The following is a 13,665-nucleotide window of genomic DNA, read 5'->3' as shown; positions in this document are numbered from 1 at the left end:
TGGGTAGTGTGAGGTCCAGAAACATCTAGGGACAGAAATGAAACCCTTAGATAATAGCAGTCCCAAATTTAATTTCCACTGTGTCTGAAGAACTTTTAAGAAAATATCTGACTTTATTGAGATATAACATATACTATAAAACTCACCCAGTTAAAATATACAGATTGGTGGTTTTTAATATATTCACAGATTTGTGCAACCTTCATACAACCTAAATTTAGAACATTTTTATTATCCCCAGAAAACCCTGTGCCTGTTGGCAGTCACTCCTTATCCCCTGTCTGCCCAGCCTTAAGTAATCAATAACCTACTTTCTGTTTCTATAGATCTGAAGGACTCTGGATGCTGTGAAGGTTATACATTTAGTCAACAAGCATTTACCTTTTCTGTGTTATTAATGGGAAAATGGGAGGAGGAGTGACTTGAGCTTCGCCCTCACATTGTTTATACTCGGCAGTGATGGGGCCTAGTAGTTAAACAGTCCAACTATCACTTACCAGTTATGTCACCTTAGTCATGTTAAATACTCTCTGTGAGCCTCAGTGTCCTCATCTGTAAGGCAGAATAACAGTTACTTTATAAGCTTGCTGTCAGGATGAAATAATAAAACAAGAATTTAGTACACAGCATGGCCCACAGGAAGGTATCATAAATGTTTGCCATTACAGGTCTTTTTAAAAAAAATTTTGGGGCACCTGGGTGGCTCAGTTGGTTAAGCCTCCGGCTTCAGCTCAGGTCAGATCTCACGTTTGTGGGTTCGAGCCCCGCGTCAGGCTCTGTGCTGACTCTAGCTCAGAGCCTGGAGCCTGCTTCAGATTCTGTGTCTCCTTCTCTCTCTGCCCCTCCCCCTCTCATGCTCTGTCTCTCTCTGTATCAAAAATAAGTAAAATATTTAAAAAAAATTTTTTTTGAAGTTTATTTTGAGAGAGAGAACATGCACAGGAGGGGCAGAGAGAGAGGGATCCCAAGCAGGCTCTACACTGCCAGCCAGCACAGAGCCCGATGCGAAGCTCAATCTCACAAACCATGAGCTGGAATCAACCAGCCACCCAGGTACCCCAAGAAGTATTTTGATTTAACCAACTGAACCACCAGGGTACCCCATGCCATTACAGGTCTTATATTGCATGGCAAGGAGCAAGGAAAGTGCTGTGGGGCCCTGAGGAGATCTGGAAGGGGTCTGGTGTGGGTGAGAGTGTGTGTTGGGGTTCAGACAATATAGGCAAAGCTGGGTGGGTACATTCCAGGTAGAAAGGGCAGTTTAAACAAAGGATGCTCAGATACACATGACAAAATGCTAGAAGCAGTGGGTATTGTGCTCTGGAGTGATGAGCCAGGGACACAAAGTCTCGATGGGTGATGTTGCTGAGTTCTGGAGGTGGCAGAGAGTTGGCCTGGGAGAACTATGATCTAGGGTGTGGTGTGGGCAGTGATGTGCTTTAGGGAGCTGAAGTGCAATTGGTGTCCAATGGAGTGAATGAAACCCCAGGTGGAAGATGGACTGGTAGAAAGGAAGGCTGGGGATGAGAGGCCTGTATCTGCTCAAGCAGCCTGGGGACATGAAGAGGCTGGAGAGGGCAGGCAGCCATGCTCAGACTTCAGAATCACAATCATGGAGAATCTGTCAAACATGCAGATTCCTGGGTCTGCCCTAAGGTTCTGACTCATCAAGGCGATGTGGACCCAGAAATCTGTAATTTTTTTTTTATATTTTCATTTAGTAATTATCACATGCCGGTTATAAATCAGGTACCAGTGCTGATTTAAATGGGATATGATGGGGTAGCATTCTCAAATGAGATTTGTTTCACATATTAAGATTATTATCTTAATTAATTTTGTTTCAAAGTATTAGAATTACTAAGAAGCTGTAAAGCTGTTGTCATTTTTTTTATTAGGATATTGCCTTCCAAGTCTTTTTTTCCTTTTTAAAATTTTTTAAAAATTAAATAGTTTATTACCAAGATGGTTTCCATATAACACCCAGTCCTCTTCCCCACAAGTGCCCCTCTCCATGACCATCACTCCTCTTCCCCTTCCCCCCACCCTCTTCAGCCCTCAGTTTGTTTTCAGTATTCAAGAGTCTCTCGTGGGTAATCTTTTAAGTTTATTTATTTATTTGGAGAAATAGCACACATGCAGAAGTGAGGGAGGAGCAAGGAGAGAGAGAAGATCAATTCCCACGCAGGATTCGCACCATCAGTGCAGACAGAGCCCAATGCAGGGCTCGAATTCACAAACTGTGAGGTCATGACCTGCACCGAAATCAAGAGTCGAATGCTCAACTGACTGAGCCACCCAGGTACCCCCCAGAAATCTGTAATCTTAATCAGCTCCCTTTGAGGGAGACTACAGAGACCAAATCTTTTGAGGATTTCTAGATTAGAAACGTAGTAGACGTCAAATCCACACAATCACACTACTAAAGATGTAGGAGAGAGAGTGCAGAGGAGCTCCTGGGCTTGGTGCTGGGAAACTAAGGATGTGGGACAACAAGGCAGACGGGGTTAGTCAGAGATAGATGGGGAGAAAGCAGGTGAGCACAGCCAGGGAGAGGCAGGCAACTGGGATGTAGGAGAGTGAGCAAGTCAGGAGCTTGTCTATGGTTCACCACCTAACTGGGCAAGGTGGCAGACATGGCCTTCAGGGTGCCCTGAGCTGCATCCAGGCCTTGAAGGAAGAAGGATTTTGACGAAGGGAGATGGGCATGGGCTCTCCAGGTAGAGGAAACAGACAAGATTTGTGATCAGAGAGTTTTTCAGGCCAGTATGGAGTTTGGAGTTTATTTAGGCCAAAAGTGAGAGAGATCTGGAAGATTTGGGGATATTGTCACTCTTGCTATCTAGGGCAGTACGGAACAGAGTGTGTGAGATTTGGGGTGGAGTGAGGGCAATGACTTTGGGTCTCTTATCACTAGGCCCATAGCCCCTCTCCTGTTTTTGATCAATTCATGTTGGCAAGGAATGAGAGGCTGAGGAAAGGCTGGGGAAGGGGCAGGGGAGGGAGGTCCAACCCTATTTTATGATCTCAGTGGAAAAAGCTGCTGTGAGTAGATTTTGCTGCCAGCAGAGCCACAGAGATGGGCCCTATGAGTCACTGCTCAGTCCTGCAAGCTCAGCCCATACGGTCTCCTGTGGTCAGCAGCCTGGGCTTGTTCCAGGCCCAGCCCCCAGTGTTCCCCACTAGGCCTCAGTATGTCCCTATTTTCTATCTATATCTTTGCCATCCTAGGACTGTGCATCCTGCAGCTCTCTGCTTTTTCTGTTTCTCTTTCAGACTCAGCCTCTGAATCTATTTGTGACTCTGGTTTACCTCTGGCTCAAGGATAGGGAGCCTCATGGGGGCAGGAGTAATGTGACCACTCTCTGACACCACTAAGCATTTATTCTATGCCAGGCCCTTTGTTAAATGCTGGAAGCACAGAAGTGACCACACACTGTTTTCACGTAGCTACCAATGCACATTCTATGTGGAGTGAATAAACCAAGGCCTGACCGTGACTCTGGATCTGTCTGCCTGTACCCAGCGGTGCTGGGGTCAGCTATAGCCTGTGGCTTGGGGACTCTTGCCTGCTTCTGATATTGAAGAGGTATAAGTGCCTGCTAGCAGGTCTCCTCAGCTCTTAGGGCTCTTAGGAGGCCTGGCTAGTGACTGGGGTGGGCAGACAGTGGGCAACAGAAGGAGAGGGAGGGAGCAGGAGGCAATGACTCAATAGGGCGGCCCTGGGACAGTTGGGGAGGGAGCCAAGGTTGATCCTGATACTCACTAAAGCTAGAGGAGGGTGCGACCAGAGGACCCAGCTGGGAGTTACGGATGGTGCAGGACAATTTCAAAGCTCCTCTGACAGCCAGATCAGCTCATGAAGAAGGCTCCTAGGTAGCTGGTCTGAGAATCTGGACTTTGGGGGCTGATGTGGCAGCTGGGATGGGGTGGACAGGTTGCTGTTCCCGCTGTGCCTGCTTCTGATGCCCTGGTTTACTCCTCTGGCAGCTTCCAGGCTCATGCTTTAGAGCCAAGGAAGCCATTGTACCCACTGCCCCTCTCCACCCAGGAACCAAGGGCCTGAGCATGTTATGGGGCACAGTATGTCCTTCTGTCCACAGAGCCTACCTTCTTATATTCTTCCCACAAATTTTGGGGATTGTCAGGCCAGGCACACATGCCCTAAAGGAACCTCGTACCTCAGAGCTGGGAGGGATCTCAGAGGTCAAGTCTCCAGGTAACTTTCACCAGTTCAGGATCCCCTGACTGAGCTTGAAATGATGGGGAGGGCATGAATATGGCCTCAATGCTGGCAGCGAATGGACACCTGACTTATGGGGTCTCTTCCCCAGGGGAAAAAAGGAATGACTTTCTTTTTTTTTTTTTACAGGTGAGTAAGGCTTAAAGAGAACTGAGTTGTTGGAGCTCACCCAAAAGGTAAGTGAAAGAGGAGGTGTGGGTTAGTATCTCTGGCTCCAAGACGCTGATCTCAGTTCCAGCAACTTGGCTGGACTTTGTGGGGAGAGGGTGTAGGTGAAAGTGCCAGGAATGCACCAGAGTGGAGGGTCTGGGCTTGGTGGATTCTGGTGGGCCTGGTGGATTCTGGCAGGCTTGGGTCAGTTCCTTTTTTTTTTTTTAATGCTTTTTATTTATTTTTGAGAGACAGAGAGAGACAGTGCGATCAGGGGAGGGTCAGAGAGAGAGGGAGACACAGAATCCAAAGCAGGCTCCAGGCTCTGAGCTATCTGTCAGCACAGAGCCCGACGCAGGGCTCGAACCCACGAACCCAACCGTGAGATCATGACCCGAGCCAAAGCCAGACGCTTAACGGACTGAGCCACCCAGGCGCCCCAGGCCTGGGTCAGTTCCTACCCCAGAAGTCTCCCTGCTCCCATCCTCCCTCCAGCCTGGACAGGAGTCCACCATCCGGTCTTGGAATCATAAAACCTGTGTCTTGGTGCCTGGGCCTGGGCCTGGGCCAAAGACAGGACTGCAAAGGAGGGGCCCTTTCCTCCTACCTTCTATGAAGATATCCCTACTGGTTCCCAGCAGCCCCAACCTCGGGTTTGGGCTTAGGGAGTTTCTCTTTCTAGGAGACTCCTGGATCTTGGGCCCACACTTTTTTTCTCATGAGTTGTGAGTACTCCCAGTTTTGCTGACAGAGAGTGGGGCAGCCCCCACGCTCCCGCCATCCCATACTGTGTGCATTGGAGAGCAGATTCCCCTCAGGCCCACAAATCCCTTCCCTCGACCCCCCCCACCCCCGCCCAGCCACCCCCGCACGCATCATCGGGCACCTACATCACTTTTGCCCATGGGGGAACCGCTTCCAGCGCTCTCCCTTTCCAGCAGTCCAAGGAGTGGGCACCTTGGAAAGGCTGGTAGTCGTTGCTCTTCCCGCGGTCAGAGCAGCCAAGTCAAAGTAAGCGGGCCCTGAAGGTGGGAGTGGAGCGAAGCCGTCTGGCCAGGAGGGTGGGAGGAGGCTGCGGCGGCTTCAAGGGCGGCTTCAAGGGCGGCCTTGGGACGCTGCGAGGGCTCTGGTCTCTCACCTTTACTTGAGTCTGGGCAGCTGCCGTCGGGCCGGGGATGGGATGTAGCTCTGTCCTCCGGCCCCTAGGGGGCGGCGCGGTGCCGGGTCTTCCGCCGCCCTGCGTTCCCTCCCTGCGGCCAGGAGGCGGCGCTAGTGGACGCCGGGGCGGTGCGCTATACCCGCCGTCGATGGCGGTGCGGAAGGTTCGAGGGCTCAGCTTCGCGGCCTCCCGGCTTCGCGGCTTCCCGGCTTCGCGGCTTCTCGGCTTCGCGGTTCCGCGTCCGGGGGTGTGAGGGCAGCGGGCGGGCAAGGGATGGGGCGCGCAACTGTCGCGGCAAAGCAGGGCCGGGCTGGGCAGGCGTCGACACGAGGCAGCGCCGCGCCCACGCCATGAGTGCCCCACACGCGTAGGCGGACAAAGCGTGGTAGGGAGTGCGCATGCGAGCGTAGGAGCCCTCTTGGCTGAGGCCCATGTGAGCTGGGACGTGTAGGGGCAGACCCCTGCCGTTCTCTTGTCTCTTCAGGCCTGAACTGCAGCCCTATCTGCGCCACGTCTACCCGGGCACCAAGACTGGCTTCTACCTGGGTCACCCACCGAGCCCTACCGGACCGTCTTCAATCCATTTCCTGGATGAGCAGAAGCCTCACAGTGAGGGCCCAGTCCCTCTCCCACTTGCCCTGAGCAGGCCCACCCTTAAGGAGAGGATGATGGAAGGGCCCTTGGAGGTTGGGGATGAGTCCCCAGACTCCCAAGGACATGCCACTGACTGGAGGTTTGCTGTGTGCAGCTTCAGGGATGCCTGGGATGAGAAAGAACTTGTTCGTCATGTTCAGGTTAAGGACCCCAATCCTCCAAGATCACCAGCAGGGACAGCCCAGGGAGAAGGGCTACAGGGCAACTCCCTGCCTGGGGAACTTCAATCACCCCTAGGACCGATGGCTGTAGATGGGCCGGGGAATGGGCAGGGGAACGCATTAGGAGGTTCCTCAGCCCAGTTAGAGGAACCCACTTTGTCTAGAGTGGAGAGCCTCCCATGTCCAGTGTCCTCCCACCTCAGCCTCACACAGGGCCAGAGTAATAGTCAGGGGGGAGGCTTGGCAAGGGACCAAGTTCCAGGCAGGTTAATGCCAACTGGCTTGGATCCTGAGGAATTGGACAGCGATCCTGTGGACCTTGAAGGCCCTTTATCTGAGACATCATCAGAACTACTGGAGCCAGGTAAGGGAGGATGGGCCAAGGAGGTCAAGTGGGGGTTCCTGAAGGTGGGTACCAAGACTTGGGAGGGCTCTGACCCTACTCAGGCTGAATGAAGCCCAGGTCTGAGGAAGGGTCTCTGGGTGAGTGCCCAGTGCACACCCAAGCCATTTTTCTTTCCAAGACCCCAGTGGATCTCGCTTCCCTAAGCTTGCTAATTACCTCCTGGCCCAAAATCTTTCCTGGGAGCTGCTGGCCAGTGGCATGGCTACCTTACCAGGTAGTTGGGAGAGACTAGTGGTGGTGGAAGTGGGGTGACTTGATTGGGCAGGGTGTTCATTGTCTTCTCTCCACAGGGACTCGGGATGTAGAAGGCCGAGCAGTGCTGTTTCTGTGTGCCCATAGCCCAGCCTGGCTTTTCCCCAGTTGCAGTAGCCATGAACTCATCCGCCTCCTGCTCTACCTGCAAAGCATCCCCAGGTTACAGAGAGGAGGTTGAGGGTGGAGCTGGAGCCAGGACATGGCAAGGTTGGGGAATTAGATACTGAACTGAAGCCTTTCTCTTTAGGCCTGAAGTACAGGCCTTGGGATTGACCGTGCTGGTGGATGCCCGAGTTTGCCCCCCAAGTTCTTCTATCTTCTGGGGGCTCAGCCAACTACAAGTGAGTACAGGATTGTATCTTCTTCTTACTTCAGCCATTTCTTTTAAATAGGGTTGGGGACCTGACTGCACTCAAATTCCTTGCAGGAAGCAGCCCCGGGGTCAGTGTACCAGGTGCTGCTAATGGGAAAGATGCCAGAGGAGGTGCCTTCCAGGCTGCAGGTACTGAGCCATTTTGGCCAGGGGAGGAGGCAGGATGCTTCCCCACCAGGCAGCAGCCATTATGCCTTCTTTTCTTGCAGCTGCAGCAGCTGCCCTCTCATCAGAGCCTGCTGACCCACATCTCCGCTTGTGGGTTGCCAACTTCAATGGGAGGAGGCCTGCCTTACTGCCATGAGACCTGGCTGGACTTCCGAATGGTCAGTGCAGTGGGTGGGGGCATAGAGTGGGTGGTAGGCAACCTGGCCAGCAGAGGAGGCTTTCCTGGATTGGCTTGAGCAGTGCAAAGCTGGCTGCAGTGGCCTGGGATCCAGGATGCTTGGGACCAGCACTGCGCCGCTCTGGTCATGCTTGCTCTTGCTCACAGCGTCTGGAAGCCCTACTGCAAAGCTGCCAGGTGGTTTGTGCCCTGCTCCAGGGAGCCATTGAGAGCATGAAGACTGTGCCCCAGCCCACGGAGTCTGGGGTGAGTGTCCCCTCAACACTTCTCCAAATGCTCCCTGTCTTCTTCCTTTTCTCCAATGGTCACCTCCACTGCCTTTTGCCTTTAATCACAGGAAGTTGGTCGGCTGCTACAGCAGGCACGGGTCCTGATGCAGCATGTGCTAGACTCACCCCAGCTAGCATGGCTACAATGCCAGGGGAGTTTGGAGCTGGCATGGCTGAAACAAGAGGTCCCAGAAGTGATCCTGAGCCCAGACTACAGGTAGATGGAAACTCAGATGCCAGATCTTGCCCTAGCCCACCAAATTCCATGCCAAGGACTTAGCTGGCTGGCTCAGAACCAGCAAGGATTGTGGTCCCAGGACAGAGTGGAGTGGAGCAAGGCATCTAACAAGAGCCCTATGACCATGTACCTTGTACCAGGCCAGCAGTGGATGAAGTTGATGAGCTCTATGGCCGTGTAGATGGACTGCTGCACCAGCTGACCCTGCAGAGTAACCAGCGAGTACAGGCACTAGAATTGGTCCAGACTCTGGAGGCCCAAGAGGGTGGGCTGCATCAGGTGGGAACTATCTGCCCAGATGGACCCTACCTCTGATCTCTAGCATGACCTCCACCCCACAGCAGCATTCCTTTCCCTGCTTGTGCTCCTCCAGATTGAAGTATGGCTACAGCAGGTGGGCTGGCCAGGACTTGAGGAGCTAAGGGAGCCCTCGCTGGACATGCTGCTCGAGGCCCAAGGCCCTTTTCAGGAGCTGGACCAGGTTGCCCAGGTGAGTTTGGTTACTTGTTTATTCCCTAGGTATTGGGTCACTTTGCAAGGGACTAGGAATGTAGGACGGGTGAAAGAAAATCTATCCGTTTCTCTCTTCAAATTTAAAGTCCAGCAGAGATCAATTGTAATCAAAGGTTCAAACCCACATATGTGTGTTTACAAATGGAGGCAAAGGCTCTGGAAAGAAATAACACAGGTGGTTCTACCTGAGTTTATTAAAAAAAGACCCAGAAGGGGTATTGGTTTAGCTTTCTTGAGATCCTGATTTTTGAGATGAGAGATGAAGAATAGGTTAACCAGGAGAAAGAGGGGTTGGGGTTAAAAGACATTCTCAGCTGAGGGAACAAAGAGCATGTACAAAGGTTCTGAGGCAGGAAGGAGCATGGCTTGCCTGAGGAACTGTAAGAAGGACAGTGAGATTGAAATGCAGTGCAGTAAAGGGAGGGAGAGTGAAATGAGATGAGATAAAATGAAGCAGAAAAAGTAGTCAGTGGCCGGATTGCTGGGTCCTGTAGCAGTATAAAATTTAAATGGAAAAATCACGTAATTAGATCCACATTCTAGGAAGATTATCATAGTTTCTGGTTAGACAGTGATTTGAAGGATGGACATGTAGAGTCCACAGAGGTATTTGCAATGGCCTAGTGGAAATGATGATGCTTTCTCTAGTCAGATGGTGGCATAGGAGACTGATTTTAGAAATTGCTGGGATTTGATATGCGGGGTAAGGAGAGGGAAGGGACAACTGGATGGCAGTTGACTGAGCGTCTGACTCTTGATTTTGGCTCAGATCATGATCCCAAGGTTGTGGGATCAAGCCCTGTGCTGCATGGAGCCTTCTGGGGATTCTCTCTCTCCCTTCAGCCCGCTCCCATGCTTGCACGTGTGTGCTGTCTCTTTCTCAAAATTAAGGAAAAAAAAGGAGAGGAAGGTTGCAGGGGTGAGTGGAGTTCCCTCCTGAGAGAGAGACCCGGAGACAAGGGCCTTCTGAGGCAAGGGGATTCATCCATCCAGTCTTGGGTGTGCTCTGGAGATGACCATGAGGGCCTGAGACCCATGGGGACTGGCCTGGAACTCAGAAGAGAGACCTGGGCATAGAGGGTCTCTTGGTGGATGTGGGTGTGTGGCTGACATTTGATGGTCATGTAAGATTGCCTGAGGAGAGAGAGTGTGGGCTGTGTTCAGGAGCACCAGTGTTGAATGGCTCAGGTGGGGGATGGGTAACAGGAGGAGAATAGACTGAGTGGGGAGGGGTTGGGGAACTAAAAGAGAGGATTAGAGGCTGCTGAGTAATGGTCAGATGAGGCCTGAGAGTTGCTGGGGATGGAGGTAGCAGTGGGGTTACACTAGGCTGATGAGGTGGAGAAGCAGTGATACCTGATGCCGAGGCAAATGATTTCTCTAGAAGTTTGGATATATAGAGAGGCACAGAGACAGAGGGGAGTGTGTGTGGTGGGGCGGTTGGGGGCAAGGTCTTCAGTCACAGGAGAAACTTAACAGTGACATGTAGATGTCTGTGGAAAAGGCTGCTCAGGGGCTAGACCATGGCTCAGATCTGCTAAGCCCAGTCTCTGTCTCCAGGAGCAGGTCAGGAGAGGGGAGAAATTTCTGCAGCCACTGGCTGGCTGGGAGGCTGCTGAGCTGGGCCCTGCTGGGGCCCGCTTTCTGGCCCTGCAAGCCCAGCTGACTGACTTCTCTAGGGCTTTGGCCCAGCGGCGGCAGCAGCTGGCAGATGCTGAGAGGCTGTTGCATTTTTTCAAGCAGGTAGGTGGGGCGGGTCCCTTCCCTGGTTCCAGGTGGTCAGTGGGGATGGAGGACTGGGTTCCTAGCCTCACCACAGCCTGAGCTCTTTCAGGATATGTTGCCTCTTCTCTCTTTTTGTCTTTGGTCTGACCCCAAAATTCAACCACTGGGGGTGTGGCCTGAGCCATCATTCTGGGCGTGTTGGGGTGGCGGGAGGAATGGGTAGAGGAGAAGGCTCAGTGGTCTTGGTTGGCTCCAGTGGCTCTCTGACCTTGGTGTTACAGGCCTCGACATGGGCTGAGGAGGGACAGCGGGTATTGGCAGAGCTGGAGCAGGAGCGCCCAGGGGTCGTGCTGCAACGGCTGCAGCTGCATTGGACCAAGCACCCTGACTTGCCTCCTGCCCACTTCCGAAAGATGTGGGCTCTGGCCACAGGGTTGGGCTCCAAAGGCATCCGCCAGGAATGCCGCTGGGCCTGGGCACGGTGCCAGGATACCTGGCTGGCCCTGGACCAGAAGCTAGAGGCCGCACTGAAGCCATCACTGACGACGACCACGACGGGCAGCACAGCTAGTCTGTGTGTCAGCCATGTCCCTGCTGCATCTGCCACCCTTCCTCTGAGAAAGGCATATAGCCTTGATCAGAATCTGGGACAGAGTCTCAGAGAGCTTACCCACCACTGCCACCATCCGGCCATTGTGGCTGCTTCCCACAGACCAGAGGCTGGGGGTGGTGCCCAGGCAGGGTCACCAGGCAGCTCTAACCCCAGGAACCCCAACAGGTGGAGGCAGTGGGCAGGGCAGGGAGGGCAGTGGCAGGAGAGATGTCTGGAATCCTGATTTCACCTGTCTGGTAGGCTCCAGCTGGTGTTGGCAGAGATGGTGGCTACAGAACGTGAGTATGTCCGTGCTCTTGACTATACCATGGAGAACTACTTCCCTGAGCTGGACCGTCCCGATGTGCCCCAGGGCCTTCGTGGCCAGCGTGCCCACCTCTTTGGCAACCTGGAGAAGCTGCGGGACTTCCATTTTCATTTCTTCCTGCGTGAACTGGAGGCCTGTACCCAGCACCCATCCCGGGTTGCCTATGCATTCCTGCGTCATGTAAGCCTACAGGCCACAAGGCCCCTAACCTGATTCTGCCACCCTCGATAAAGAGCTCTTGGGCACATGCTTGGTGCCAGGCTCCGTGCGGGGTATAGCTATAAACAAGACTAGCAAGGTCCCTGCCCCTCTAGGTAGTCACGTTTAGTAGAAGAGGAGACATAAAAGCAAAAAAAAAAAAAAAAAGGTAATTCTATATTATAGTTTGAGTCAGGAAGAAAATAATCAGGATACATACATGATCATGACTTAGCGGTGGGGCAGTTAGAGGCCTCTTTGAGGAACTGGGGCTATGGGAAGGGCTGGACTCAGTGTTCCATCCAGAGGAAAGATTAAGTGTAAAGCTTTGGGGCAGGGAAGAGGCTCAGTGGTCAAGAAAGAGACAGGTCAAAGTGGCTGAGTGTAGTGAGCAAGAGAAGTCCAAGGTGAGGGAGCCCAGAGTGGTGTTCAAGAGCAATGGGAGGAGCAGAGGCCCTGTGGGCAAGCCCCATTCTGCATAGTGCCTGTCCTTTCCAGGTTACCTCATTCAAAGCCAGGCAGACAGGATCTGCAAGGGAAATCTTCCCTGGGAACTGTTTGTTAGCATTTTGGTCCTCTCAGGGTCAGGGCATCTGGCCCCCTTGAACCTGGGCTGATCTGTGTGTCCTCACAGAGGTTGCAGTTTGGGATGTATGCACTCTACAGCAAGAATAAACCTCGCTCTGATGCCCTGATGACCAGCTTCGGTCATGCCTTCTTCAAGGTAGATGAGCCTGAGACTAGGGGAGGAGGGAATGGAGGAAGTACCCTGAAGCCGTCTGATGGTTTCCACCCTTCTGGCAGGATAAGCAGCAAGCATTAGGGGACCACCTGGACTTGGCCTCCTACCTGCTGAAGCCCATCCAACGCATGAGCAAGTATGCGTTGTTGCTGCAGGAACTGACCAGGGCTTGCGGGGGTGCCGTGCAGGAGCTGAGTGCTCTGCGGGCTGCCCAGAGCCTTGTGCGTTTCCAACTGCGACATGGCAATGACTTGCTAGCCATGGATGCCATCCAGGGCTGTGATGTGAGTCGTCCCAGGCTGTGGTGGGCAGGTGCATTGGGTGTGAAGGGAGGGAGCAGGAGAGGCTGGGCACTCACTGGGCCTCAACTTGGCAGGTTAACCTCAAGGAACAGGGTCAGCTGGTGCGACAGGATGAGTTCACGGTACGCACTGGGCGCCGTAAGTCCTTGCGCCGTGTTTTCCTCTTTGAGGAGCTACTCCTCTTCAGCAAGCCTCGCCGAGGACCCACGGGCATCGACACATATGCCTACAAGCGTTCCTTCAAGGTAGGCCCACTCAACCCCTCCTATGGTCCTTGTCCCACCCTCACCCCTTCTGGCCTCACCAAGCCCCTCTCCTGGCCACACAGATGGCAGACCTGGGCCTCACTGAATGCTGTGGGGATAACAACCTGCGGTTTGAGATCTGGTTCCGCCGTTGCAAGGCCAGGGACACCTTTGTGCTGCAGGCTGCCAGCTTGGACACCAAGCAGACTTGGACAGCTGACATTTCTCGTCTGCTCTGGAGGCAGGCCATCCACAACAAGGGTGGGTCCCTGCCCCCACTTTATCCAATGGTCCCCTCCTTGGAGAGCTTATGTCCCACAGGGCCCCAGACAGGGCTTAGGGACCTGGAAATGTTTGGGAGCAGGGAGGTCCAATAGCAGTAGCCAGTGTAGGGAAAGAAACTTCAAAGTCAGGCAGTCCTACTGTCACTATCCCTGACTATGGACAGTGTTAACCTGAGTATGACACCTGCCCCCAGGATTGTTGGGAGGAGAGCATGGCACCAGAAAGGCTCAGTGCATAGGATGGCCAATGTGCTGGGCATGGATGTGCAGGAAAGATTTACTCATGGGGGTGGTAGACACAGAGGCCCAAGGGCAAGGCTGATGTCCAGAGAGGCCCCACCGATGCTCACTCTCCACCCAGAGGTACGCATGGCTGAGATGGTGTCTATGGGTGTGGGGAACAAGGCCTTGCAGAACATCACCCCCAGCGAGGAAGCTATCAACGACCGCACCGTCAACTACGTCCTGAAGTGCCGAGGTAG

The 13,665-nt window shown here is 53.2% G+C and overlaps 1 protein-coding gene across 1 annotated transcript in view; it reads left to right on the top strand.

Annotated features, from left to right (window-relative positions):
* The window catches only part of PLEKHG4 (pleckstrin homology and RhoGEF domain containing G4), a 46,198-nt gene that overhangs the window by 31,098 nt on the left and 1,435 nt on the right, over positions 1-13,665 (top strand). The window contains exons 2-20 of the mRNA XM_029925411.1: positions 4,373-4,419; positions 6,037-6,731; positions 6,892-6,987; positions 7,064-7,187; positions 7,276-7,369; positions 7,456-7,530; positions 7,611-7,727; positions 7,895-7,993; positions 8,085-8,233; positions 8,395-8,533; positions 8,628-8,744; positions 10,328-10,510; positions 10,774-11,270; positions 11,346-11,592; positions 12,245-12,334; positions 12,415-12,636; positions 12,729-12,899; positions 12,983-13,160; positions 13,545-13,661. Coding sequence (XP_029781271.1) covers positions 6,218-6,731; positions 6,892-6,987; positions 7,064-7,187; positions 7,276-7,369; positions 7,456-7,530; positions 7,611-7,727; positions 7,895-7,993; positions 8,085-8,233; positions 8,395-8,533; positions 8,628-8,744; positions 10,328-10,510; positions 10,774-11,270; positions 11,346-11,592; positions 12,245-12,334; positions 12,415-12,636; positions 12,729-12,899; positions 12,983-13,160; positions 13,545-13,661 — 3,229 coding nt within the window. The 5' untranslated portion in view covers positions 4,373-4,419; positions 6,037-6,217. The remainder of the gene's footprint in view (positions 1-4,372; positions 4,420-6,036; positions 6,732-6,891; positions 6,988-7,063; positions 7,188-7,275; positions 7,370-7,455; positions 7,531-7,610; positions 7,728-7,894; positions 7,994-8,084; positions 8,234-8,394; positions 8,534-8,627; positions 8,745-10,327; positions 10,511-10,773; positions 11,271-11,345; positions 11,593-12,244; positions 12,335-12,414; positions 12,637-12,728; positions 12,900-12,982; positions 13,161-13,544; positions 13,662-13,665) is intronic.

Source organism: Suricata suricatta, chromosome 16 (assembly GCF_006229205.1).
Source record: "Suricata suricatta isolate VVHF042 chromosome 16, meerkat_22Aug2017_6uvM2_HiC, whole genome shotgun sequence".
Taxonomy (NCBI): domain Eukaryota; kingdom Metazoa; phylum Chordata; class Mammalia; order Carnivora; family Herpestidae; genus Suricata; species Suricata suricatta.
Note: the sequence above shows the minus strand (reverse complement) of the source record. Positions and strands in the feature narration are given on the sequence as shown.